Source organism: Aethalodelphis obliquidens, unplaced genomic scaffold (assembly GCF_003676395.1).
Source record: "Aethalodelphis obliquidens isolate GAN/ISIS:26980383/991018 unplaced genomic scaffold, ASM367639v1 scaffold29, whole genome shotgun sequence".
In the NCBI taxonomy this organism is placed as follows: domain Eukaryota; kingdom Metazoa; phylum Chordata; class Mammalia; order Artiodactyla; family Delphinidae; genus Aethalodelphis; species Aethalodelphis obliquidens.
Window position 1 is genome coordinate 16,186,933 of NW_020837973.1, and position 27,761 is coordinate 16,214,693.

Genomic DNA, 27,761 nt, shown 5'->3' on the forward strand with positions numbered 1-27,761 from the left:
ATACATGCTACAATGTAAATGAACTTTGAAAATATCATGCTAAGTGAAATAAGCCAGTCACAAAGACCATGTGTTATTGATTATTTTATATGAAATACCAATGCAAGGCAAATCTATCAATATAGACTGAATGTTTATGTCTCCCCAAAATTCAGAGTGGACCACTCATGAGTGAGATTAGTACCCTTATAAAAGAGACTCCAGAGAGATTCCTTGCCCTTGCTACCATGTGAGTACACCACTAGGAGACAGCCATCTATGAACCAGGAAGTGGGTTCTCACCAGACCCCAAATCTGTTGGCCCCTAATCTCGGATTTCCAGACTCCAGAACTGTGAGAAAAAAATGTTTGCTGTTTAAAGCACTCAGTTTATGATATTTCGTTATAGCAGCCTAAACAGACTAAGACATCTATAGAAACAAAAATTAGATTAGTCGCTTCTTGGGTTGACGCATGGGGAAGGGGGAGTAGAGAGTGATGACTAAGGGGGACAGGATTTCTTTCTTTTTTTTTTTTTTTTTTTGCGGTACGCAGACCTTTCACTGTTGTGGCCTCTCGCGTTGCGGAGCACAGGCTCCGGACACGCAGGCCCAGCGGCCATGGCTCATGGGCTCAGCCGCTCCACGGCATGTGGGATCTTCCCAGACCGGGGCACGAACCTGCGTCCCCTGCATCGGCAGGCAGACTCTCAACCACTGCACCACCAGGGAAGCCCAGGGATTTCCTTTTGAAGTAATGAACATATTCTAAAATCAATTGTGGTGATTGATGCACAGCTCTGAATTTACTAAAACTCATTAAACTATACACCTTAAAAAGATGAATGGTATGGTATGTAAACTATTTCTAAATGAAGTTTTAATATTTTAAAAATGTCTTATACCTTCTGAGGGCAAAAGAAAGAGAAAGCATAATTTTATTTTACATAGCTTTATTTTCTAACATGAAGTTTTCCTAAATTTTAACATTTATAGTTCACTCATGAGTATGTTGGAATCTTTTAAAATGTATATGTAAGCTGGGTATACTATACTAAATTTTATTATAGTATATATAATACTAAACTTGGGGCTATTTGTACCTTTCACTTATTTCTCAACATTTAAAGAAAGACTTCATTTTCTTGACAGTAGTCCATTTTCCTAAAGCTTTATTCTAATTTCATTTGAAGACAATTATGTACATCTTTTTTAACTCAGAGATAATTGTTGACATTTATGCTTTTTTAAAAAATCTTAGGTGTTTAGCACAATGCAATGCTCTGGATGAGGATGGAACAATGGCCTTCCTCAGTTGTATACCATGTGCGTCTCTTGAAAAGAACTTAGACCTGCCTGTTGAAATTCCAAGAGCTATTCTTTTGCTATAAAATTTCTAAGTGTTAATTGAAGCTTGAGGAAGGGTGTTATATTGATAAAATTATTCAAGTAAAATGTTAGATTTTCGTTTCTTCTCTTTATATTCCTAAACTGCTCCACCGTATATGAAGTATTCTTCTTCTACTTAAGTAAGACATAAGCACATGACAAAGCAAGTCTCATAATTAAGAAGAGAATGAAATATTTTGACTCAGTGATGCAGGCTAAGTGTTCTGTGATGCCAATTTTTCACCACTATGTGGGGATTAAAGTAAAGAAAAAGGTATACACTTTATTCACTGCATCTGACAATGAGTAACTGTATCTACTACATTCTGTGCACTCTGCTAGATCATGGCATAAAAAATAGAAATCATGATAGCCCTGCTCCAGAGAAAGTCTCAGCATAAATCTTCATGTATAAGTGACATCTTTCCTATGGTACATAATGTAAAGAAATTTACCATTTTCTGAAGCAGCAACTGTGATGTTGTACCATGGAGTTTCTTCTCTATCAAGAACCTTGGTAGTCTTAATGGTCCCAGTGTTGGCATCAATGTTGAAAAACCTGTCATCTTCAGCATTGTAGTCGATGAAGTATCTAGAGAAAAAAAAATTGGATACTCTTTTACTTGATGCTATAATGAAGAAAAGAAAACTGAACCAAGGGAGGTATTAAATCTACTATACTCAAATATTGAAATATGTATTTTTACTTCCCATATTTGGCCCTTAAGATTTGTCCACCTGTTTTATATTTGCATAGAAATGATATCAATTATTTTTTTGTCAGTCCTTAATTAAGGTTTAATTCAATTACTAATTCAAAAAGTTAAAAATCAAAACACTAAACTCCATGAATAAAATAGTAGGTAGTAGATAGCAAAAACACAGTAATTAATAAGGGAAGGATTAAAAAAAAACTGCCTCTGTGAAGACCATAGTACATTAAGAAAAAATTAAACCTTTAATGAAACTTCTCATTGCTATATGTACAATGTTTTTAGGATAACAGATGTCAAAGATTAATTTATCTTGGAATTTCATCATAGCTGAGGTTTGAAGATAAATACAAAATGAAAAACAAAACATTTTAATTAATGACCATTGTGTCTCCATCACCTAGCAACTTGTTTGGTCAAAGAATGAGAAAATAAACAGGAAGTAGGTTGCATCCTCAGCCACAAATCTTCTTCCCTCACTAGTTCATGTAATTTTGTAGGGCTCTCTTCTATTAGGTTTGGTCTCCAGCTTACTTTGGCAATAGAATGAGTTGAAAGTGATGGTGTTCTGTTCCACATTTGGGTCTAGATTTCATGAGACTTTAAATGTTTCCTCTTATGCTCTGCCACTACCATAAGAAGCACATTCCAGGGTTAGACCACTGGTTCCCAGAAGAAAGATGAGACCTCAAGTCAGAGTTGTCAGCTTCCCATCCTAGAGTAGAGCTACCTAGTAAATGAGCAAATGTAGGAATGAATGTCCTGGAGATTAGCAGACTTGGCAAAGAGGCCAGCCTAGTTCAGCTGTTCCTCAGCTAACTCACAGACACATACACCATGGTTATACATGCCTTTTTCCTATACCCTGAGTTTTGGGGTTTTACATTATTCAGCAGTAGTTAATTAACATAAATGTGAATAAATAATATAGTCAACAATCATCATATGTTCTAGAAATGTTCCAAACTATTCCTAAAACAATTTAATGAGTTTTTTTTTCTCCTCAAACCTCTAATACTTCTTCCCTCATCATTAATCTTAGCTTAAGTGACATTTCATCTACACCTGAAGAAAAAAAGATGAACTATTATGTGAAAAGTGCAAGGGGCAGAATATTTGAATAGAGGGAACTAAAGTGTAAAGATCCAAATTAAAGAAAAAGCTTGACTTGGTTTAAAAACAGATAGGTGTTTCAGTGTAGCTGGCAGAATGAATGAAGTGGATGGCTAGGGCATAGGACAAGCAAGTCCTATAGCACATGGTAAAGAGTTTTATTTTTTTTTATAAAATCGATGGGAAAACATTTTTAACAAAGGAAATAACGGATCTATTTACATTCTGGAAAAATGACAGTGGCTGCTTTGAATCTTGGATTATAGAATGTTAAAAACAATTCAGAAAAGAAATGATGTCATCATGGACAAAAGTGGAAAAATTAGAAGAAAATGAAGTGTATAAAATAGTGCTATATATTGACTGCAACCTATAAAGCTTTTTGTTGTAGTGGCATTGGTAAAAAGAAGAAATTACAAATGACTCAATTTTTGTGTTGTATCTGTATATTTGATCTAGCATATAATTAATAAACCCATTCATGGAGCTGGATAAAAAGTTAGGGGAAAGATTCCCTTTGGGAGAAAAAGAGTTTGGGAGAAATCAATTATTTTGACATGTTATATCTTAGATGTCAATTAAATAAACATATGGAATAAAAAGAAGAAAATTAGAAATGGGTGTGGAGTTCAAGTGTACTTTCTGAACAGGAAATATAAATTTGAGGTAGATCAGCCTAAATGTAAAATAATGGGAACAATCTCATCTGGGAGAGAATTGTAAGAGAAAAGGAAGGGAAAGATTGAGCAGTACAACATCCAATCTTTTAAGTCTAAAGCAGTCCAGCATCTGAATAGGAGAAGGTACCAGCAAAAGGAGAGGAACAGCCCAGGGGAGAAGGAAAACTGGGAGGGAGAGGAGGCATAGAAGTCAAGAAAAGAGTGTTCTAAGTGGACAGCTGAGGTAAAATTTATTAAGTTTAGTGGGGTTAGTAAAGGCTGAATTGGATTTGACAGGATGGACATCATTGGTTAATTTGAAAAGAGTAGTTTCAATAAAATATGAAAGGATGGAAGTTTTACTGTAGTGGATTCTAAAGTATATTGAATGTGAATATAGGAAACCCATGAGTCCTGAGACTTTATCGGATAATAGTACCTGAAGTAAAGATGAGAAAAATGGTGCCTTATGTCATCAGAGAAGTGGGTTCAACAAATTAAATTTTTTCTGATATGGGAAATATTAGTCACTGTCTTTGTTGAAGAATATAATAATTTTGAAAGAGGGAGGAAAAAAAGGGGACTCCCTGGCAATCCAGTGGTTAAGATTCCACACTTCCAATGCGGGGATGGGGGTTCAATCCCTGGTCAGGGAACTGAGATCCCACATGCCATGTGGTGCAGCCAAAAAAAAAAAGGGGGGGGAGGGAATATCTATAAAGAGAAAATTCATGAGAAGGTGAACAGACTATGTTCCAGAGCACAAATATAAGGATTTCTACTGAAAGTAACAGAGACACTTCTTCCATTTCAACATGAGGAAAATCTCAGAAGACAGGTGATTGTGGTGATGGAAATATTACAAACTTCATCATACTTTCTAGAAGAGAGTATAAGCATAACTGAAATACAACCTGTGTCTTGCATAGGCATAAGGTGCTAACAGGGTACCTAGAACATATCACTCAGGTATAAACCTCATAACAACCTGTGGACACACATGCTCAAACATAGCAGAAGATATTAATAGCACAACAGAGATCCAAGTTATAGAGCATCCCAAGAAATCTAGGAGCTCATTTAGTGAAAATAACACCTGACAAAAACAGAAGACATCACTTAAAACTGTGTGACCAAAACAAGGAATTGGCTATTTTGTGTACCGGTTGTTCTAATAATAATTATATGTTAATTAAAGAAAATTCAACATGCAAAATCAATTTATTTTTTTATTTTTTTTTTAACATCTTTATTGGAGTATAATTGCTTTACAATGGTATGTTAGTTTCAGCTTCACAACAAAATGAATCAGTTATATATATACATATATTCCCATATCTCTTCCCGCTTGCGTCTCCCTCCCTCCCACCCTCCCTATCCCACCCCTCCAGGCAGTCACAAAGCACCGAGCTGATCTCCCTGTGCTATGCGGCTGCTTCCCACTAGCTATCTACCTTACGTTTGGTAGTGTATATATGTCCATGCCTCTTTATCGCTTTGTCACCGTTTACACTTCCCCCTCCCCATAGCCTCAAGTCCATTCTCTAGTAAGTCTGTGTCTTTATTCCTGTTTCACCCCTAGGTTTTTCATGACATTTTTTTTTTAAATTCCATATATATGTCCTCATGTCTCTTCCCTCTTGCATCTCCCTCCCTCCCACCCTCCCTATCCCACCCTCTAGGTGGTCACAAAGCACCGAGCTGATCTCCCTGTGCTATTCGGCTGCTTCCCACTAGCTATCTGTTTTAAGTTTGATAGTGTATATATGTCCATGCCACTCTCTCACTTTGTCACAGCTTACCCTTCCCCCTCCCCATATCCTCAAGTCCATTCTCTAGTAGGTCTCTGTCTTTATTCCTGTCTTTCCCCTATGTTCTTCATTACCCTTTTTTGTTTTTTTTCTTAAATTCCATATATATGTGTTAGCATACGGTATTTGTTTTTCTCGTTCTGACTTACTTCACTCTGTATGACAGACTCTAGGTCCATCCACCTCACTACAAATAACTGTTTCATTTCTTTTTATGGCTGAGTAATATACCACTGTATATATGTGCCACATCTTCTTTATCCATTCATCTGATGATGGACACTTAGGTTGCTTCCATCTCCTGGTTATTGTAAATAGAGCTGCAATGAACATTTTGGTACATGACTCTTTTTGAATTATGGTTTTCTCAGGGTATATGCTCAGTAGTGGGATTGGTGGGTCATATGGTAGTTCTATTTGTAGATTTTTAAGGAACTTCCATACTGTTCTCCATAGTGGCTGTACCAATTCACATTCCCATGAGCAGTGCAAGAGTGTTCTCTTTTCTCCACACCCTCTCCAGCATTTATTGTTTCTAGATTTTTTGATCATGGCGATTCTGACTGTTGTTAGATGATATCTCATTGTAGTTTTGATTTACATTACTATAATGATTAATGATGTTGAGCATTCTTATTGTTATAAGTATTGTTATAAGAATTGTTATTGTCTTATTGACAATAACAATGTCAAAACATTGTTATTGAGCTGCATGAGCTGCTTGTAAATTTTGGAGATTACCCCTTTGACAGTTGCTTCATTTGCAAATATTTTCTCCCATTCTGAGGGTTGTCTTTTGGTCTTTTTCATGGTTTCCTTTGCTGTGCAAAAGCTTTTAAGCTTCATTAGGTCCTATTTGTTTATTTTTGTTTTTATTTCCATTTCTCTAGGAGGTGGGTCAAAAAGGATCTTGCTGTGATTCATGTCATAGAGTGTTCTGTCTATGTTTTCCTCCAACAGTTTGATAGTTTCTGGCCTTATATTTAGGTCTTTAATCCATTTTGAGCTTATTTTTTGTATGGTGTTAGGGAGGGTTCTAATCTCATACTTTTACATGTACCTGTCCAGTTTTCCCAGCACCACTTATTGAAGAGGCTGTCTTTTCTCCACTGTATATTCTTGCCTCCTTTATCATCAAAGATAAGGTGACCATATGTGCGTGGGTTTATCTCTGGGCTTTCTATCCTGTTCCATTGATCTATATTTCTGTTTTTGTGCCAGTACCATACTGTCTTGATTACTGTAGCTTTGTAATATAGTCTGAAGTCAGGGAGCCTGCTTCCTCCAGCTCCGTTTTTCATTCTCAAGATAGCTTTGGCTACTCGGGGTCTTTTGTGCTTCCATACAAATTGTGAAATTTTTTGTTCTAGTTCTGTGAAAAATGCCAGTGGTAGTTTGATAGGGATTGCATTGAATCTGTAGATTGCTTTGGGTAGTAGAGTCCTTTTCACAATGTTGATTCTTCCAATCCAAGAACATGGTATATCTCTCCATCTATTTGTATCATCTTTCATTTCTTTCAACAGTGTCTTATAATTTTCTGCATACAGGTCTTTTGTCTCCTTAGGTAGGTTTATTCCTAGATATTTTATTCTTTACGTTGCAGTGGTAAATGGGAGTGTTTTCTATTTTTTTTTGCAGTACACGGGCCTATCACTGTTGTGGACTCTCCCATTGTGGAGCACAGCCTCCAGACGTGCAGGCTCAGTGGCCATGGCTCACGGGCCCAGCCACTACACGGCATGAGGGATCTTCCTGGTCCAGGCTATGAACCTGTGTCCCCTGCATCGGCAGGCAGACTCTCAACCACTGTACCACCAGGGAAGCCCAATGGGACTGTTTTCTTAATTTCAGTTTCAGATTTTGCATCATTAGTGTATAGGTATGCCAGAGATTTCTGTGCATTAATTTTGTATCCTGCTACTTTACCAAATTCATTGATTAGCTCTAGTAGTTTTCTGGTAGCATCTTTAGGATTCTCTGTGTATAGTACCATATCGAATTAGAAATAAAAAAGAAGTAACAACTGACACTGCAGAAATACAAAAGATCATGAGAGATTACTACAAGCAACTCTATGCCAATAAAATGGACAACCTGGAAGAAATGGACAAATTCTTAGAAATGCACAACCTGCTGAGACTGAACCAGGAAGAAATAGAAAATATGAACAGACCAATCACAAGAACTGAAATTGAAACGATTATTAAAAATCTTCCGAGAAACAAAAGCCCAGGACCAGATGGCTTCACAGGCGAATTCTATCAAACATTTAGAGAAGAGCTAACACCTATCCTTCTCAAACTCTTCCAAAATATAGCAGAGAGAGGAACACTCCCAAACTCATTCTACGAGGCTATCATCACCCTGATGCCAAAACCAGACAAAGATGTCACAAAGAAAGAAAACTACAGGCCAATATCACTGATGAACATAGATGCAAAAATCCTCAACAAAATACTAGCAAACAGAATCCAACAGCACATTAAATGGATCATACACCATGATCAAGTGGGGTTTATTCCAGGAATGCAAGGATTCTTCAATACATGCAAATCAATCAACGTGATACACCATATTAACAAATTGAAGGAGAAAAAACATATGATCATCTCAATAGATGCAGAGAAAGCTTCCGACAAAATTCAACACCCATTTATGATAAAAACCCTGCAGAAAGTAGGCATAAAGGGAACTTTCCTCAACATAATAAAGGCCATATATGACAAACCCATAGCCAACATCGTTCTCAATGGTGAAAAACTGAAAGAATTTCCACTGAGATCAGGAACAAGAGAAGGTTGCCCACTTTCACCACTATTATTCAACATAGTTTTGGAAGTTTTAGCCACAACAATCAGAGAAGAAAAAGAAATAAAAGGAATCCAAATCGGAAAAGAAGTAAAGCTGTCACTGTTTGCAGATGACATGATACTATACATACAGAGTCCTAAAGATGATCTACTTTCTTTGACTTGAGTTTATATCACAAAAAAACCCTCTCATAATATCCTTCTCCTGGGATCTGACGCTGCTGAAGTCTGAATTGCTAAGGAGATGTGAGAAATCTTGTCACACGCAAGGAATAACATCCTTTAAAATGTAATCAGTTGGCAGTCTGGTTATTATATCATCTAAAGTAACTTGTCTTCAAGACACTTTCCATTTTTGGGTAGTTTAAGAATAATGGTTCTTGTTTTCTAAAGTTGGACCTAAAATTTAAAAAATATTATTCAACTTCAATGTTTCCTGCAGCAACTATCAGCAAAGCTCAGATTACATTGTTATCAATGCAACCCTGTGTAATATAGAAAAGCATGCCCCATTTTAGAAATCTGATCACTTCACAGCTGTCAGTCTGGAAGAAACTGGGTTTTCTTCTGTTTATAAGCTAAATTAAGACTTTGAAAATGTACAGCCTCTTTATCAGAACAATCCCCTCTCTCTTAGGCACTTCACACAGAGATTTCTAACATTAAGTGCTAGTACTGTGGCTAAATACTTTTAGAATACATATATTTTTTATTTGAATTTGAAAAATATATAACCTATGTTTAAATGGTAGGTATAATGTAAGGCATGTGCCCTCAGACTCAAGTTATTTATTTCTCAGTTTTCTATGTGACCTAACTCTCTTGGGAAATCTGCAACATAAGTGCTAGATATTAGGGCCATGCTTTGAGCCAAAAAGTCTTATTCATGGAATTGCAATTGAATTTCGACTCAAGTAGAACTAAATAGTTCTGCTTAAGTACCCTTGGATTTCTGCCTAGCCATAGTAATAAAAACACAGAAAAAGGGAAAACAGAAATGTGAAAGAAACTATTCAAAACTATTTGGGGCGGGGGGGGCGGGTGTTATATGTACAATGATTCAATGCAAATTATTTAAAATTAAGAAGTTACATGGGTCCATAAAACTGTTTATCAAAACAAATAGATAAAATATTCTCAGTAGGTAACTTTTCAAAATATTTTTGTAATAAAATACATTTATTTCCTTCACTAACCTTCAAAAAGTAAACACAACATCTTAATACTTCATGAACTTATATATATATATATATATATATATATATATATATATATATATATAAAGGTTTTATACAAATGTTAATTTGACATTTTTAGATATATCCAGCAAGTATAAAATAAAGTAACCATTTGCCTAGGTGATATACGTTCTAAATCGGGATTGATTATGAAGCCTAAGGAATTAAAGTTTTGAGATTTTATATTTAATATCTTAGATCATAGCTGTCAAAAATGAACCAGCATAAATTGAGGCTATAGTGTATATAACTGGATAAGATGTTTAAAGATATTCTTCAAATTCTACTTTCCCCCTTAATATAAGACTATATAGAGATGATATTTGAGAATGGGAGGAAACACTTATACACATTTATAAGTTATTTAAAAAAGCAAACTGATATGAGATAATAAAGGCTAACATTTATGGATCCCTTACAATACACTATATTGTGCTTTAAATGTGTTCTAAACATTAGTTTACTACATACCCAGAACAACTGGATGAGATAGGTACTATTAATAGACACATTTTTTATAGAGGAGAAAACCAATGCACAGGGTGATGGAGAATTTTATTCAACATCAAAGAGCTAGTTAGTGCAACAGATTAAAAATTAATACAGTCAACTAAGAAATACTGGGAATTCCCTGGTGGTCCAGTGGTTAGGATACCACACTTCCACTGCAAGGGGTGCAGGTTTGATCCCTGGTCAGGGAACTAAGATCCCACATGCTGCAGAGCATGGCCAAAAATAAATAAATAAATAAATAAATAAATAAATGCAAGCATATTAAAAAACAAAACAAAACAAATACTTGTCCCTAAAACAAGTTTAAAAAATTAAGAAATATTTATAAGATCTTTTTTAAAGTAGACAATATTTGAAGCTTTACCTATTCATTCAAAGGATATTCATTTGAAGGAGTACAAGTACAAGAAAGATATTCATTTGAAGGAGTACAATAAAAAAGAAATATTTAAAAGAGAGGAAATAGAAAGAACTGAGAATTATTTAGACATGATTTACTTAGGGAAACAAGTAGGCAAAAAAGAAAAAGGAAGCGTTTGCAAGGTAATACTGATTGATGCTCAGAGAATTTAAAATCAGAGGTCAGAGTAAAACCCTAAGCAATTAAAGTCTTCAGGAAAACATGGGTGTGATCAGTCTTGAAGGATAAGTAACAGGAGAGATATTTGTTAGAGATTTTCTAGAAAGTATAAAATTTAGTAATCTCAGATAAGAGAGAGACAGATATCTTAGCTCTGGTTTGTGAAGTGTGGTGGTATTTTTCAGACCACTATTATTTTGGTATTAGACTAGTAAGAGAGGAAGAAAGAAAGAGGTTTCATGTTGAGATTGTAGGTAGGATACAGACAGAAGTTCCCTCCTTCACTCCCACATTAATGCCTCAGTCAACATTACTACCCCTACACAGTGTTACACTAGAGTAGAATAACTTACTTTAAAATAAAATATTCTTTGATATGGAATGAAAATTGATTCAATCATATCATCGACTAAACCAATGAGAGAATGCTTGAGAGAGAGATTAGAGGTGGTTGGTGGGGAAAAATTCAACCCACAGTGCACTTCTGCATGGGTTGTTTTTTGAAGATTAATAGACGAAAAGAATGCCAAGGAGGGTTTACCCAAAACAAATTTCCCAATTTTCAGATATCATAGAGGTAATAACCTCTTCAGGCCACTGAAAAACATCTCCTACATTATTTTCCTCAGTGTATAATAAACTGTAGATCCTGGACTTGATTCATTCACTACGTAAAGATGAATTCTATGGAAACTTGTTTCTAAAATAGATCCACCATACTGTGAAAATTGCATGGATCAATAGTAAAAGAATAAACACAGTCTTGGAAACCAAGTAAACGTGATGTTCATCACAGATAAAACCACTTATTAGCCCTATGACCTCTCTGAGCTTTCTTTGTTAGCATAATGGAGATACCACCTACATCATAATTTTATTTTGACAATAAAGTGAAGTAATATATGAAAGTATTTTATGCTTGAGTATCAAGTGATATGCTTCAGTAGATAAATGTTATTTGTCTTAATGTCTCTTAGGATGGTTTTCTCTTTTTTTCCTTTCTTGGAAAACTTGGGTCTATTTTGTTGAGACACTTCAAAAATAGTAAATGCTTTTTTTTTTTTTAATTTATTTGTTGGTTTGTCTTTTTCTTTCTGGCAAAGTATGTGAACACAGTGGGATCTGAATAAGGGTTACTATTGAATGAACAAGAGTCTCCATACATATAGCATGAACTGCTGTCCATTTCTAAAAAAAAAGAAATCTGTCAGAAAACTAAATTATTTTTAATTTCCTTCTCCATGCACATGAGTCAACTTTCATTTGGAAAGTTTATGAAAATAAAGTTCTTTTTCTTCCACCTGAATAGCATAGGTGTATGACTTTGCCTCATAAGCAAATGAATAAACTAACCAGGTATTCAACAAATATAAAGAAGAACCTGTTAATACCTAATGTAAAACTAAGTAAGGCATTTCATTGTAGCCTTTACTTCTTTTGTAAATATTTTGATGGAAATAATCAGGCCAATAAGTCATTATGCTTTACTTATCAAGAGCAGTATGTTTTCATATAGAGATTACGATTTTATAGATTCCTAACATTATCCTTTATACATATTCTTAATATTGTGTTTGTGTTTGAAACTTGTTACAATAACTCAGGAAATAAACTTTTTTTTTTTTACAGTGTGTACTTAGTTTGTGTTTTCCTTTCATTGAGAGATATCTAAACATTGCAAAAAGGACAAATAAATGTACACTTTTTGCAGTATTTCATTTAACTTATAGTTCTCAAACTAATTTTAAGTTGTAATACAATTATCATTTTTAACGCCCATTTTTTTAGACCTCATGTAGAATCTAAGAAAAAGAGCCACTCCATAGTACATCTAGCTGATGCTTTAGACGAAACTACAGCATATATGACCAAAATGGTTAGTATGAGGGTGGAAATATCGAGGCAGATTCAAGGGCTACTGTAATACCATGATTACAGCACATTATAACACGACCACCACTATAATCTCACTGCATCCTCCATGAAGTAGGTGTCAAGATAATATCCATTGGGTCGGCCAAAAAGTTCGCTTGGGTTTTTCTGAAGGGAAGCACCCGAACGAACTTTTTGGCCAAACCAATATACTAAATGCTACTTAGGAAATTGTATAATCAATGATCCGTAAGATGTTACCTATGGGGGATTGATAATCTCCTGGCTATAGACCAGAGGAAGTGCAATTAAGCTTGTGCCAGCTCAGATTTGTCCGCTAGTCCTTTAGAGCCCTCTAATTTGACAATTCCATATTCAAACCCTGACTAATTTCATGCTGGCAGAGAAATGGGTCCTTTTAACACAGGAGATCTTGCAAAGTTGCCACTATAGTTTATAAACATGGGTTACAATTTTTATTCCTACAACTACTCTCTATTCTGTCATTCAATATATGCACCATTTCATATTTCTAGTAAATATGTTTTAGTGCAATGGGCAAAGTGAAAAGAAAACGCATTACATTGAAATAAAATGAAAATTTTTTGTTAAAATTAGAATTTGTGGGCAAACAAATAGGCAGACAAGTTGTGATCACAAGAATCAGTCAATCTCAGTAATGATTACCTCTATTCAAGTATTTTCTTCAACAGAAGCTACTTTAAACAAATTACCCAGTTCATCATTTGACACTCAATTTCCCTTTGATTATATAGGTATAGATTCAAGATAATTATTAGTCATGTTAAAGTACATTAGAAAAGTTATTTTTCACTTCAATAACAAAACTTCAGGCCTCAGAGGCACTTATTATTTTCATTATAGTCTGTCCATTTCACCATAAAAATTAATTTAAAACTTATGTAATGGAAATCTATTTTTGCAGTGATTTACTTTGAGAAACATCAGTTGGCTAAAAGTGTAGATGATGTCTTTCAGTTGTCACACTTTTGATACTTGTACATACAGAATGTGAGTGGTTAAGCAAATATATTTGAGATTTTGCCTCCCAAACAGCTGTTTTTGTAAGTTTTACTGACTATGATCAATAGATGGGATAAAGTTTAATCAATATACACCCTTTGGGATATTACAGCAGTTTGGCCTCATCTTTAATTTAACAAAAAGTCACATATCTTCAGTATAGCTCAGATTCATTAAAAAATTTTAAGATTCCCTTAGCTCACTTTGGGAATGCAATTTATTCCACAAGTCATGCATCCAGAAAATAATCTTTCTAAAAAATTAGAACATAGGGATCATTTGTCACTTGATAGTGTATTGTGCTTAATAAAATGGGCAGCACTCAGAGCACATAGATATTTTGGAAAGCTTTTTAACTTCCTGAACCAAAACCTTGATACAAAGAAACAAAAGCACCTAAAGAAGTAAAATCTCTACACAAGAAAATATGTTTCTGTCTGTTATTTATGCCTCTAAGTACCTAAGATTTTAAAAATTCCAATAATATTGAGTTCTGGAAATGCTATTGAACCATTTTAAGCTTTTTTAAAAATTTATTTGAAAAATTTACATGAAAGCTATTTGGATATTTTAGTCTCCAGTCAGTAGACTAACAGACGTCACTAAACCTGGATTTAGGCATTCATTCCAGGGCTAAATGAGTTACACATGCCCACCCGGAAAATAGGTTCTCCTTCTGTTGTCAGGACTCTGATTTGGGGCGGTTACCGTCACATACTAGGCTATTAGGTAAATTTGAGCCCCAAATGGGAAAATGTTCAGACATCTTCTGTATCTTTATTGAAGAATGGTAAAAGTGACCACATTCTATTCAATCTCTATGGTTAGTTAGCTGTGTGATTGGAAGCCAGTCACTCAGGCATCTTAGTCTATGATATCTTCACCTCTGTAAGAACAAGATTGTCTCAGTCATCTTTAGGTCCCTTCACATTCTCAAATGCCATAGTCACATGATGTTTAACAGTAAACAGTACTGTTTACAAACAGTAAAGTACTGGTCAATCTAAATGTGCGAACTTAGTTATCTGTAATGTGATAAATGACAAAACACAAGTCAAAGACAGACTTCCGATTTTAAATGGAAGCCTGCTTTCTAGCTGAACTCAGTTTGCGTGAAATGTCCTTAATGAATTATCTCCTTTGTATCAGAAAACTATGACAGTTTTGATGAGGGTATATTACGGCTTTCTATTAAAGGTCCAATTAAGATATTCTTGACTTTCACTAAGCTAAACTTTTATAAATCAATTTGGTCAACAGAATAAAAACTCAGTTTAATATGAATATATTTTGAAACAGATTTTCTGAGTATTCTTGTCTTTCTTTTCAGAAGTTTGAATCCTGTATTCAAACTTTCTTAATCAAAAATTTTTACTTTCTTTTTCAAGTTTGCCATATGACCTTGTCATTATTTTGAAATATCTATTTTTTGCTGTTATAACATTCTAAATTAATGAGGTATTCCTAACTGCCATCTCATCATGAGCTATGTGAAAATTTCAGAAATGTGTAAGAAAACAACACACTAATAAGAATTCCATGAATATATTGGAATCATTTATTCTCTGAAGCTACAATTAAACTCAAAACAGGATGAGTAATGACTTCTAATTCTCTGCAACTATTCTTTTTTTTTAAGATATTTTAGAAAGATTTTTTTTTAATTTAGCAAATATTTCCAAACCTGATCACAATTTTATTTCTTATGTTAGCATATATATTGGCTATAGTTTCCTAAATAATGTCAAGGTAAGCATTTGAAAAAATTATGCAAGATTTTTAATATTTCTTTCTGATGGCTTTAAAGTTTCTATACAAAGAAAATATTAAAATTTTTACCAATAAATAAATGTATAGATAAATTCAGATTATAAATCAGAGTAGAAAAGAAGCAAAGATGGGAGGATATACTTACTCATATAAATTCATACTAAGGCTCTTCATCCTACGAGAATTATTAATTGAGGGCTTCAATAATTTCTTTATGTTGCACTAAATCAAGTGGCATAAGTATTTGACTTTACAATATGGAGAAACTCTAAAATAAAGAACAGTTTTTTTTTTTGCGAGATGCTAGAGTTAAAAATGGAATTCTCTTCAGCATCTCTTTTTCCCAGAGTATGAAACACATCTGAACATGGGAAACATTCATTTCCTACTTTGTGATATCAGACTTCTGTAAATGCAGTTTATTATTATTATTAGTTGAAATATACAAGAGGCAGATTTGGGAGCTTTAAATAGGGTTTTTGTAGTAAAGCAAAACTGGGTTTAAATTCGGGATCTGCCAATTTATCACTATGTGAATTTGGCCAAATTACCTGTTTGTACCTCAGTTTCTTCATCTATAAAATGGGACTGATATTGCAGATTCATTAGGGTTGTTACAAGGGTTTGAGGCATGCTGTTACAAACCCCTGGCCCACAGATAGCAAGCAGCAAGTGGTCACTGTTTTCAACAGCCACATGATATAGGGTCACATTTTCAGAAAACTCCCCTGCTTCTCGTGTCCATCATAGGACTTCTCATCTGTCAGTAGCTACTCAGGAAATTCCTGAATTCTATTTCCAGTATGCCAGCAAGTGAGAACAGCCAGTTTAAATCAAGGTTTCTTCACTACTGTTAAATAGCCTGGTTCTGATTTTATTTTTAAGAAAATTGATGATGATATTGCTGTAAATTGCATATCCTTGTTTTGAGTTAAAAGAGACAAAAGCTAGACATGATATGCTTTTAGAAATCTGAAGAATCTTACTAATAGTTTAGAAAATGGGAATACAAAAGACAAGTCAGGAAGCTTTTCACAAATACCTGTGAGACTCAAACTCCCTTTCATTATCAATTCTACTGACTTGGAGTTAATTGCATTTCAGGGCACATAGCAAGGTACATCTCTCAATGTGCACCTCCTTAATTAGTACAAATATTTGGTTCCTGGGAAAGGTGGAAATATGAGGATTACTTTTGTATTTGTTAATGTTTTCTGCTTTATTCACTGTTTGCACCTAGAGGCCCATGTAAATGACACACTTTTGTTAAAATCAAGAACAAATATTATGTAAGTTATGCCTTCAAACACCAGCTATGGAGTCTGATTATTTTAAGGCAGCTTTGGAAGGATTCATTTTAGTTGTCTAACCAAAACAAAGCAGAAAGAATAATGTACATGCTAATGGATTTGTGCTTCTCAATATTTGCATTTAAAGACAATATATCCATCACCTTTGCATAGCAACAACTGGGCGAATGTGTGTAACATAGTTGGTGTTCAATTAAATGCTCCCAGTGATATAGAGCAATTACCGAAGCAATTAACAATATAATGGAACCATTATATATAATTTGTTTTTTGTAGTTTTTTACTAAATGAAACGTATGTTGAAATATTCACATGAATACATATATATGTGAAATATACATGCTGGTATGCATTTCCTAAAAATATATTTTCAAAATTTCTTTCCATGAGTATAATTAGCACTCCCATTTTACCAATGTACTACCCAGTTTGGTGTACTCTGGGTGAGGGTTTTTCAAACACTGATATTCCAGACCAGATAATTCTCTGTTGTGGGGACTCACTTGTGAGTTGTAGGATGTTCAGAACCACCCCTGACCTCTACCTACAAATGATGGTAGCATTCCACACAGAGTTGTGACAACCAAACACGTCTTCAGACATTGTCAAATGTCCCCCGGTAGGGGGGAATTTGCCCTTGGGTGACCACTGTTTTATGTGGAATAGTTTTTGTTTTGTTTTGTTTTGTTTTGTTTTGGTATGTTGGGATATATAGAGCAACATTGAAACAAGTTTGTCCCTGACCTCAATTTTTCCTCCTTTGGCCTAACTTTTAGGAACATATATTCTACCCTTTACAGCATTCTGAAATTTCATTATTATTTATTTTGAAATGCAAATCTTCCTATCACTGTTTCTTATTAAACTCACTCATGCAACTCTGATTTATCTTTTCCCCCCACTGACACTGCTGTCATGATAAATTTCCAAGATGTCATTTGGAAAGCCTTTTCCAAGCACAAAGTGCAAAGCCTTTTCATGATCTCTCTAAAGCATCTTTTTACAACCTCATTATTTGCTATTCCCGCACAGGTAACCTAAGCTCCTTGTGTACACAACAAACTGCAGTTATGTTCTCTATTCTTCACCTGTCTAATCTTAACCTGGGTTTTGAGCTTCAATTCAATCTTCCTCAACTCATTCCCTCCGGAAGATGTCAGGCATACTTATTCCCTACATATGTATCAGACTTTTATCACCCTTATGAAAGGATGTAAATTTTTTCTCTCCACTGGACTTCAAGCTGCTCTGTGTGTGTGCATTTGTTTAATTTCTTTATCCTGAGGAATATCATAATATTTGCATATAAAAGGTGCTTTAAATATCACTTTTAAAAATCAATGTACCTCCCACCTCCTTTAATTAAAAATATAGAATGCATCATTAATATCAAGTTTTAGTTTTTTAAAAAAAGTCTTATCAACGTTTATCAAATATTTCCACATCAAACTCACAGCAGGAAATATTTTTACTATCAAAAGCTGTTGGCTCTTTTTGGTAAATGGCTACATTTATAAATATCTTTATAATGTTAACTTTCAATGTAGACACATTTTCCTTATTAAGTGTCAAAAATGCTATTAAAATATGGCATTCTATGGAATGATGAAGCATCGTGGTCTTTCCTGTGCTTGAACAAATAAGCATATCAACTTCTGCTTGCATCGCTTAATTAAAGATCAATTTTCACAACTGGGTTTATGCCTATTATATCGTATACTTTGTCTATCCTGCTTCAAGCAATGTCCAGCTCTTTCTCTCAGTGTGACAGAAGGGTTCTCAACTAACAAGGTAATGTTACTGCATTCACAGTTGAAGCAGAATTGTTTAATACATACCTCTGTGCTTGGAAAATTGTTTCTCTCCAGGCATGAGTGCTGTGGCCATTATTTAAAAAACTTAAGAACAATCATGCTTATATAAAAGGAAATGGAAACACTTTACAAAACATTACATAGATATCAAGGAGAATACTTATCATATTAGTTTTTGTTAAAATGGATGAGAACTAAAGAAAGTGAGAAGACAAACTTGAGAAAAAGTAGACAGATTTGTTTCAGAGTTCAGACTTTCTAGAGCCTTAGAATTATCTGAGGGTATAAATACAGGGTAAGTAAAGAGTTTTATACATTATGCAATTCTTTGATTTTGTCATAATTGAGACAAAACAAAAACAAACACCCTTCTTATTATGCAAGGAAACCTTTAATTATCTCTCCATGACATATGACAATAATAAAATATTAGTGAGCATGTACTGACTATGCTAAGTACTTTCTGTCAACCTAATTTAATTCCCTCAATATATGTATGCAACATTATTATTCCTTGTTCATATATTTTATATCAAAACTCAGCAAGGTTGAATGACTGTATAAGATGACACAGTTAGTAAATCAAGTCACCAGAATTCCCACATTGGTCTTCCTGTCTTCAGAAGTGAGTCTCTAACTTGCCTTGGACAAGTTAGAATTAATTGAATGACTATTACGTGCAGGCCACTCTGCTTAGCACTTAAAGCACATAGCTTGAAACAATCTCGCAGTAACTCTGAGATATAGATATCTGTGGTGTTCTTTCACAAATAAGGAAAAGTAATTTCCTAAAGGTTTATAGCCATGGTGGCAGAACAAGGAGTCAGAGCTGAATGTTTATTCCCAAACCCTCATTTGTGTGTGTGTGTATTTATACTTCCTATTGCTAAGATACCAAACATTCTCTACTTTGTGATTAAATATTTCTCTCTAAATATTTCCAGTCAGTTATGCTTTCATCTATTAAGTCAAATGGAAAAAACTCATCTGTGTGGTCACCAATATATTCATGGAGATAGCTACATGTATGCTAAATTTGACAGAAACCCATCTGTTATTTATTCAGTTAAATAATCAGCTAAGATTATAGTTGAATTATATTAATAGAAAATAACATGGATGGGATGTGTAGCTGTGATAGTTTGTCTCTGTGGCTCCAGGAGAAGAGTGTCTCTGAATAAAGATGCCAAAAATGTGAAGTGACTAGATGGGAGCCAAGAGATAAAACTAGGGAATGGGAGCTTGCAAAATATTCGTTCCCAGGGTGGAGGTCTAGCCTGAGCTCCTGCGGTGGGAGTCCAAACCACTGGACTAAGAGAGAACCTCAGACTCCAGGGAATAATAATTGGAGTGAGGCTTCCCAGAGAACCTCATCTCAGCACAAAGACCCGGCTCTATCGAACTGCCTGCAAACTCCAGTGCTGGATGTCTCAGGCCAAACAACCAGTAAGACAGGAATACAGCACCACCCATTAAAAAAAAATAAGTTACAGACGAAGGAAAAAGGTAAAAACCTAAAAGACCAAATAAATGAAGACAAAATAGGCAACCTACCTGAAAAAGAATTAAGAGTAATGATAGTAAAGATGATCCAAAATCTCAGAAACAGAATGGAGAAAATACAACAAATATTTAACAAGCATCTAGAATAACTAAAGAGGAAACAAAGTGATGAACGACACAATTACTGAAATTAAAAATACTCTAGAAGGAATCAATATCAGAATAACTGAGGTAGAAGAACAGATAAGTGAACTGGAAGATAAAATGGTGGAAATAACTGCCAGGGAGCAGAATAAAGAAAAAAGAATGAAAAGAATTGAGGACAGTCACAGAGACCTCCGGGACAACATTAAATGCACCAACATGCAAATTATAGGGGTCCAAGAAGAAGAGAAAAAGAAAGAGTTTGAGAAAATATTTGAAGAGATTATAGTGGAAAACTTTCCTAAAATGGGAAAATAAATGGTCAATCAAGTCCAAGAAACATAGAGAGTACAATACAGGATAAACCCAAAGAGAAACACACTGAGACCCACATTAATCAAAGAATCAAAAAGTAAATACAAAGAAAAAATATTAAAAGCAGCAATGGGAAAAGCAAAAAATAACGTACACGGGAATCCCCATAAGGTTAATAGCTGATTTTTCAGCAGTAATTCTGCAAGCCAGAAGGGAATGGCAGGACATATTTAAAGTGATGAAAGGGAAAAACCTAAACCAAGATTAATATACCCAGCAAGGATCTCATTCAGATTTGATGGAGAAATTAAAAATTTTAGATAAACAAAAGTTAAGAGAATTCTGCACCACCAAACGAGCTTCACAACAAATGCTAAAGGAACTTCTCTAGGCAGGAAACACAAGAGCAGGAAAAGAACTACAATAACAAACCCAAAACAATTAAGAAAATGGTAATAGGAACATATATCTTGATAATAACTTTAAATATAAATGGACTAAATGCTCCAACCAAAAGACATAGACTGGCTGAATGGATACAAAAACAAGACCTGAATATATGCTATCTACAACAGACCCACTTCAGACCTAGAGACCCACACAAACTGAAAGTGAGGGGATGAAAAAAGACATTGCATGCAAATGGAAATCAACAAAAAGCTGGAGTAGCAATTCTCATATCAGACAAAGTAGACTTTAAAATAAAGACTATTAGAAGAGACAAAGAATGTCACTACATAATGATCAAGGGATCAATGTAAGAAGAAGATATAACAATTGTAAATATTTATGCACCAAACATAGGAGCACCTCAATACATATGACAAATGCTAACAGCCATAAAAGGGAAAATTGACATTAGCACAATAACAGTAGGGGACTTTAACATCCCACTTTAACCAATGGACATATCAGCCAAAATGAAAATAAATAAGGAAACACAAGCTTTAAATGATACATTAAAAAAGATGGACTTAACTGCTATTTATAGGACATTTCATCCAGAAACAACTGACTACACTTTCTTCTCAAGTGCTCATAGAACATTCTCCAGGATAGATCATATCTTGGGTCACAAATCAAGCCTTGGTAAATTTAAGAAAATTGAAATCTTATCAAGTATCATTTCTGACCACAACGCTATGAGAATAAATATCAGATACAGGAAAAAAAAAACTGTAAAAAATACAAAGACATGGAGGCTAAACAATACATTACTAAATAACAAAGAGATCACTGAAGAAATCAAAGAGAAAATAAAAACATACCTAGAAACAAATGACAATGAAAACACGATGACCCAAAACCTATGCAATGCAGCAAAAGCAGTCCTAAGAGGGAAGTTTATAGCAATACAATCCTATCTCAAGAAACAAGAAAAATCTCACACAAACCACCTAAACTTACACCTAAAGCATTTAGAGAAAGAAGAACAAAAAATCTCCAGAGTTAGCAGAGGAAAGAAATCATAAAGATTGGATCAGAAATAAATGAAAATGAAATAAAGGAAACAATAGCAAAGATCAATAAAATAAAAGATGGTTATTTGAGAAGAAAAACAAAATTGATAAAACATTAGCCAGACTCATCAAGAAAATAAGGGAGAAGACTCAAATCAACAGAATTAGAAATGAAAAAGGAGAGGTAACAACTGACACTGCAGAAATACAAAGGATCATGAGAGATTACTACAAGCAACTCTATGCCAATAAAATGGACAACCTGAAAGAAATGGACAAATCCTTAGAAAAACACAACCTTCTGAGACTGAACTAGGAAGAAATAGAAAATATAAACAGACTGACCACAAGCACTGAAATTGAAATTGTGATTAAAAACCTTCCAACAAACAAAAGCCCAGGAACAGCTGACTTCACAGGTGAATTTTATTAAACATTTAGAGAAGAACTAACACCTATCCCTCTCAAACTCTTCCAAAATATAGCAGAGGGAGGAACACTCCCAAACTCATTCTACAAGGCAACATCACCCTGACACCAAAACCAGACAAAGATGTTACAAAAAAAGAAAACTACAGGTCAGTTTCTCTGATGAATATAGATGCAAAAATCCTCAACAAAATACTGGCAAACAGAGTCCAACAGCACATTTAAAGGATCATACACCATGATCAAGTGGGGTTTACCCCAGGAATGTAAGGATACTCCAATATATGCAAGTCAATTAATGTGATACACTATATTAATAAATTGAAGGATTAAAACCATAGGATAATCTCAATAGATGAAGAAAATACTTTTGACAAAATTCAACACCCATTTATGATTAAAACACTCCAGAAAGTAGGCATAGAGGGAATCTACCTCAACATAATAAAGGCCATATATGACAAACCCACAGCCAACATTGTTCTCCATGGTGAAAAACTGAAACCGTTTCCTCTAAGACCAGGAACAAGACAAGGTTGCCTACTCTCACCACTATTATTCAACATAGATTTGGAAGTTGTAGCGACAGGAATCAGAGAAGAAAAAGAAATAAAAGGAAACCAAATTGTAAAAGAAGAAGTAAAACTGACACTGTTTGAAAATGACATGATATGATACATAGAGAATTCTAAAGATGGTACCAGAAAACTACTAGAGCTAATCAATGAATTTGGTAGAGTAGCAGGATACAAAATTAATGCATTGAAATCTCTGGCATTCCTATACACTAATGATGAAAAGTCTGAAAGAGAAATTAAGGAAACACTCCCATTTACCATTGCAACAAAAAGAATAAAATACCTAGGAATAAACCTACCTAGGGAGACAAAAACCTGTAGGCAGAAAACTATAAGATACTTATGAAAGAAATTAAAGATGATACAAACAGATGGAGAGATATACCATGTTCTTGGATTGGAAGAATCAACATTTTGAAAATGACTATACTACCCAAAGCAAGCTACAGATTCAATGCAATGCCTATCAAACTACCAATGGCATTTTTTACAGAACTAGAACGAAACATTTCATAGTTTGTATGGAAACACAAAAGACCCCGAATAGCCAAAGCAATCTTGAGAAAGAAAAACAGAGCTGGAGGAATCAGGCTCCCTGTCTTCAGACTATACTACAAAGCTACAGTAATCAAGACAGTATGGCACTTGCACAAAAACAGAAATATAGATCAATGGAACAGGATAGAAAGCCGAGACATAAACCCAAGCACATATGGTCACCTTATCTTTGATAAAGGAGGCAAGAGTATACAAGGGAGAAAAGACAGCCTCTTCAATAAGTGGTGCTGGGAGAACTGGACAGCTACATGTAAAAGACAGAAATTAGAACACTCCATAACACCATACAAAAAAATAAACTCAAAATGGATTAAAGACCTAAATGTAAGGCCAGACAATAAAAAGCACTTACAGGAAAACATAGGCAGAATACTCTATGTTATAAATCACAGCAAGATCCATTTTGACCCATCTCCTAGAGAAATGGTAATAAAAACAAAAATATACAATTGGGACCTAATGAAACAAAAGCTTTTGTACAGCAAAGGAAACCATAAACAAGATGAAAAGACAACCCTCAGAATGGGATAAAATATTTGCAAATGAAGTAAGTGACAAAGGATTAATCTCAAAATATGCAAGCAGCCCATGCAGCTCAATATCAAAACAACAAACAACCCAATCCAAAAATGGGCAGAAGACCTAAATAGACATTTCTCCAAAGAAGATATACAAATTGCCAACAAACACATGGAAAGATGCCCAACACCACTAATTATTAGAGAAATGTAAATCAAAACTACAATGAGGTATCACCTCACACCAGTCAGAATGTCCAACATCAAAATATCTAGAAACAATAAATGCTGGAGAGGATGTGGAAAAAAAGGACCCCTCTTGCACTGTTGGTGGGAATGTAAATTGATACAACCACTGTGGAGAACAGTATGGAGGTTCCTTAAAAAACTAAAAATAGAACTACCTTATGACCCCGCAATCCCACTACTGGGCATATACCCTGAGAAAACCATAATTCAAAAAGAGTCATGTACCACAATGTTCATTGCAGATCTATTTACAATAGCCAGGACATGGAAGCACCCTAAGTGTCCATCGACAGATGAATGGATAAAGAAGATGTGGCACATATATACAATGGAATATTACTCAGCCATAAATATAAACAAAACTGAGTTATTTGTAGTGAGGTGGATGGACATATAGTCTGTCATACAGAGAGAAGTAAGTCAGAAAGAATAAAACAATCACTGTATGGTAACACATATATATGGAATCTAAAAGAAAAAAAAAAAAAGGTTCTGATGAACCTAGGGGCAGGACAGGAATAAAGACGCAGATGTAGAGAATGGACTTGATGACATGAGGAGGGGGAAGGGTAAGCTCAGACGAAGTGAGAGAGTGGCAGTGACATATATACACTACCAAATGTAAAATAAATAGCTAGTGGGAAGCAGCTGCATAGCACAGGGAGATCAGCTGGGTGCTTTGCAACCACCTAGAGGGGTGGGATAAGGAGGGTAGGAGGGAGATGCAAGAGGGAGGGGATATGGGGATATACGTATGCATATAGCCAATTCACTTTTTTATACAGCAGAAACAAACACACCATTGTAAAGCAATCATACTCCAATAAAGTTGTTAAAAAAAAGAATACAATGGTATATATGCAAAAAAAAGAAAATAACATAGAAAATAAATATTTTAAATATTATTTAATTCATTTTAAATTACTGTGAGAGTCAATAAAATCTGTATATGTCTAAAAGATGGAAGTATACCATACCTTACTAAGCTGTTAGCACTGTCGGGATCTTGTGCCAAAACTGTGCCAACAACAGTCCCAATCTTGGCATTTTCATAGACTTCCATGACATAGGAAGGCATGGAAAATAGTGGTGGTTCATCTACATCCCCAACAATGATCTTCAGCATGGTAGCATCTTTAAAAGGACCCAAGTGAGAAAAGCGAAAATCAAGATGTGTATTGGCTCCTTCTATGTTGAGGGTGTATGACTTCTTTTTCTCATAGTTCAGTGGCTGTGGGAAAAAAAATAAGATTTCCAATATTATGACTACCATCACTTGTTGAACAAATATTTTCTTTTCCTTTCTTTGAAACAAACAAACAAACATGAATAGGTTTAGGTCAATCTACTTGCATTTATAAAGAAACTATGAAGTTTATCTTAACAGTGACACCTAAAGCAGAAATCATGGAAACTCGTCTGAATCAATTGTGATTTTTCAGAGCCATAAATATGATGATAACTAGCAACAAAAGGATATTTCCCACAGTCAAACAAATATTGATTTTTGCAGACTCATTCTTAGTCTCTTCTGGTAACTTCTTTCTATCTCCTCTTCAGCTTAAATTATTAATGTTTAAAATATTTGCTACTAATTTGAGAAATTTAAAAAATACATTTTTTTTTATTTTGCATTTAAACAATTTATCTCATATCATTGATTTTTATCTATTATCATCTTATTTTCATCTTGCTGGTTTTAAACTTGGTATCTTATTTTAAAATTGGATAAATGTTTACATTTTCAGTGCAACAATATTTTCTTGAAATTTTAGCAGAAGATTTTATACAGACTTTTGAATTTCATTTTTGTTGTTTTAATTGTATTATTTTTTTAATTTCTTTTTTGCTGCTAATACCATTTCATGTATTAGTTTTGTTTTTTATTCCCTTTATTATTATGTTTTGATCAACTTTATTTTTTATTACAGTATTCTGTTCATTTTTAGTTTTACTTTTTAGCTTTGAATTTACATTAATAATTTGTCATAATTTTTTATTTTTTTCTTATTTTTTAAATCACCCAGCCAATTTTTTTTCTATTAATCATATATGTCAGGAGTCATGAATTTGGCTTAGCATACAATAATGAATAAAAATAAGGTCAGTCTAGTGTTTTGTCCCAGGGAATATATGGTCTATTATAAGATTTATAGACATTCATACCACTATACATTTAGTATTATAAGACATTTAGTGTTATAAGACATAGTAGGTATTATGAAAATAATAAGGATACAAACATAGATAGAGAAGTGTGTGAGCAGATAGGTAATATTTGCATGAGGAAGTACGTTTTTAGGTAAGAACTGAAGGTTTTGAAAGTGTTAAACATGACGCGCATAGGCTCTGTGACATAAAATGAGCTTAGATTTAGGATTAGCCACATCAAAAGTCTCCATGTTGATGCTAGTGCAGGTGATACAGATATCAGCCTTTATTTTGAGCATTGTGAATTACCTATAGATTAACACCTATGAAAAGAAACAATAGATATTTTTTCATCCCTATTTCTGCCACTGATTTTTCAGTAGCCTGCTTCAATCTTGCAGCCTTCTTTCTTGGCAGGATCAAAGTATGATCATTCCCTATGGAGGAACTCAGATATTTTCCTTTACCCTAAGAGCCAAGGAGAATTTGTAGAGTATCCTTAATGGGATCTTATAAACAGAAGATCAGTCCTACTGATGATTATTTCCCTTATTTTTTCTGAATTGCCTTAGAAAATTGGCCTTTCCAAAGACTGGAGATTGCATAGAAGGAAAAACAAACATTTAATTTCCAAACCAGATACTAAGAACCTAGAATACTTCTCAGGGCCATGGATGAGACTGGGTTATTACAATATTTTACAAGTGTTTATAAGACAAAATAAAATTTTAAATAATGTTAAAACTAAAATTCTTAAATATGAACCATATATACGATACATATACATTTATATATGGTGCAGATATTATGTATTTTAGATTTATATACTTTAAAGAAGGGATAATTGATCTGAAGTTTATAATCCACCAAGTGAGATTCATTTCCTTCTCAGGGAATTAAAACTAGAAATGAATTGCCAAAGTAACTAACATCCATCTTGTTTGGCAGATTGTATTACTTTCAGTTGGACCCACAGATTTATTGTACTTCTTTCCTTGACTCCTCTCTCCTTAACATTAGTAAATAAGAATGTCTTGGGCTAATTCAAGAAGTCTCATCCAAATTTAAATCACCTGTTCTAGAAATGGTACACACTTTCTGCCTATCAAGAATTAGGTGCACAACAACTAACTGAGCCCATGTGCTGCAACTACTGAAGCCCGCGCGCCTAGAGCCAGTGCTCGGCAACAAGAGAAGCCACCGCAATGAGAAGCCCACACACTGCAACAAAGAGTAGCC

The 27,761-nt window shown here is 34.3% G+C and overlaps 1 protein-coding gene across 1 annotated transcript in view; it reads right to left on the minus strand.

The window, feature by feature from the left end:
- Positions 1 to 27,761, minus strand: part of CDH18 (cadherin 18) — a 354,098-nt gene that overhangs the window by 78,700 nt on the left and 247,637 nt on the right. Inside the window, exons 6-7 of the mRNA XM_027125360.1 lie at positions 25,349 to 25,602; positions 1,823 to 1,959 (exon numbers count right to left, since the gene is read on the minus strand). Of these exons, the coding sequence (XP_026981161.1) occupies positions 1,823 to 1,959; positions 25,349 to 25,602 (391 nt within the window). The remainder of the gene's footprint in view (positions 1 to 1,822; positions 1,960 to 25,348; positions 25,603 to 27,761) is intronic.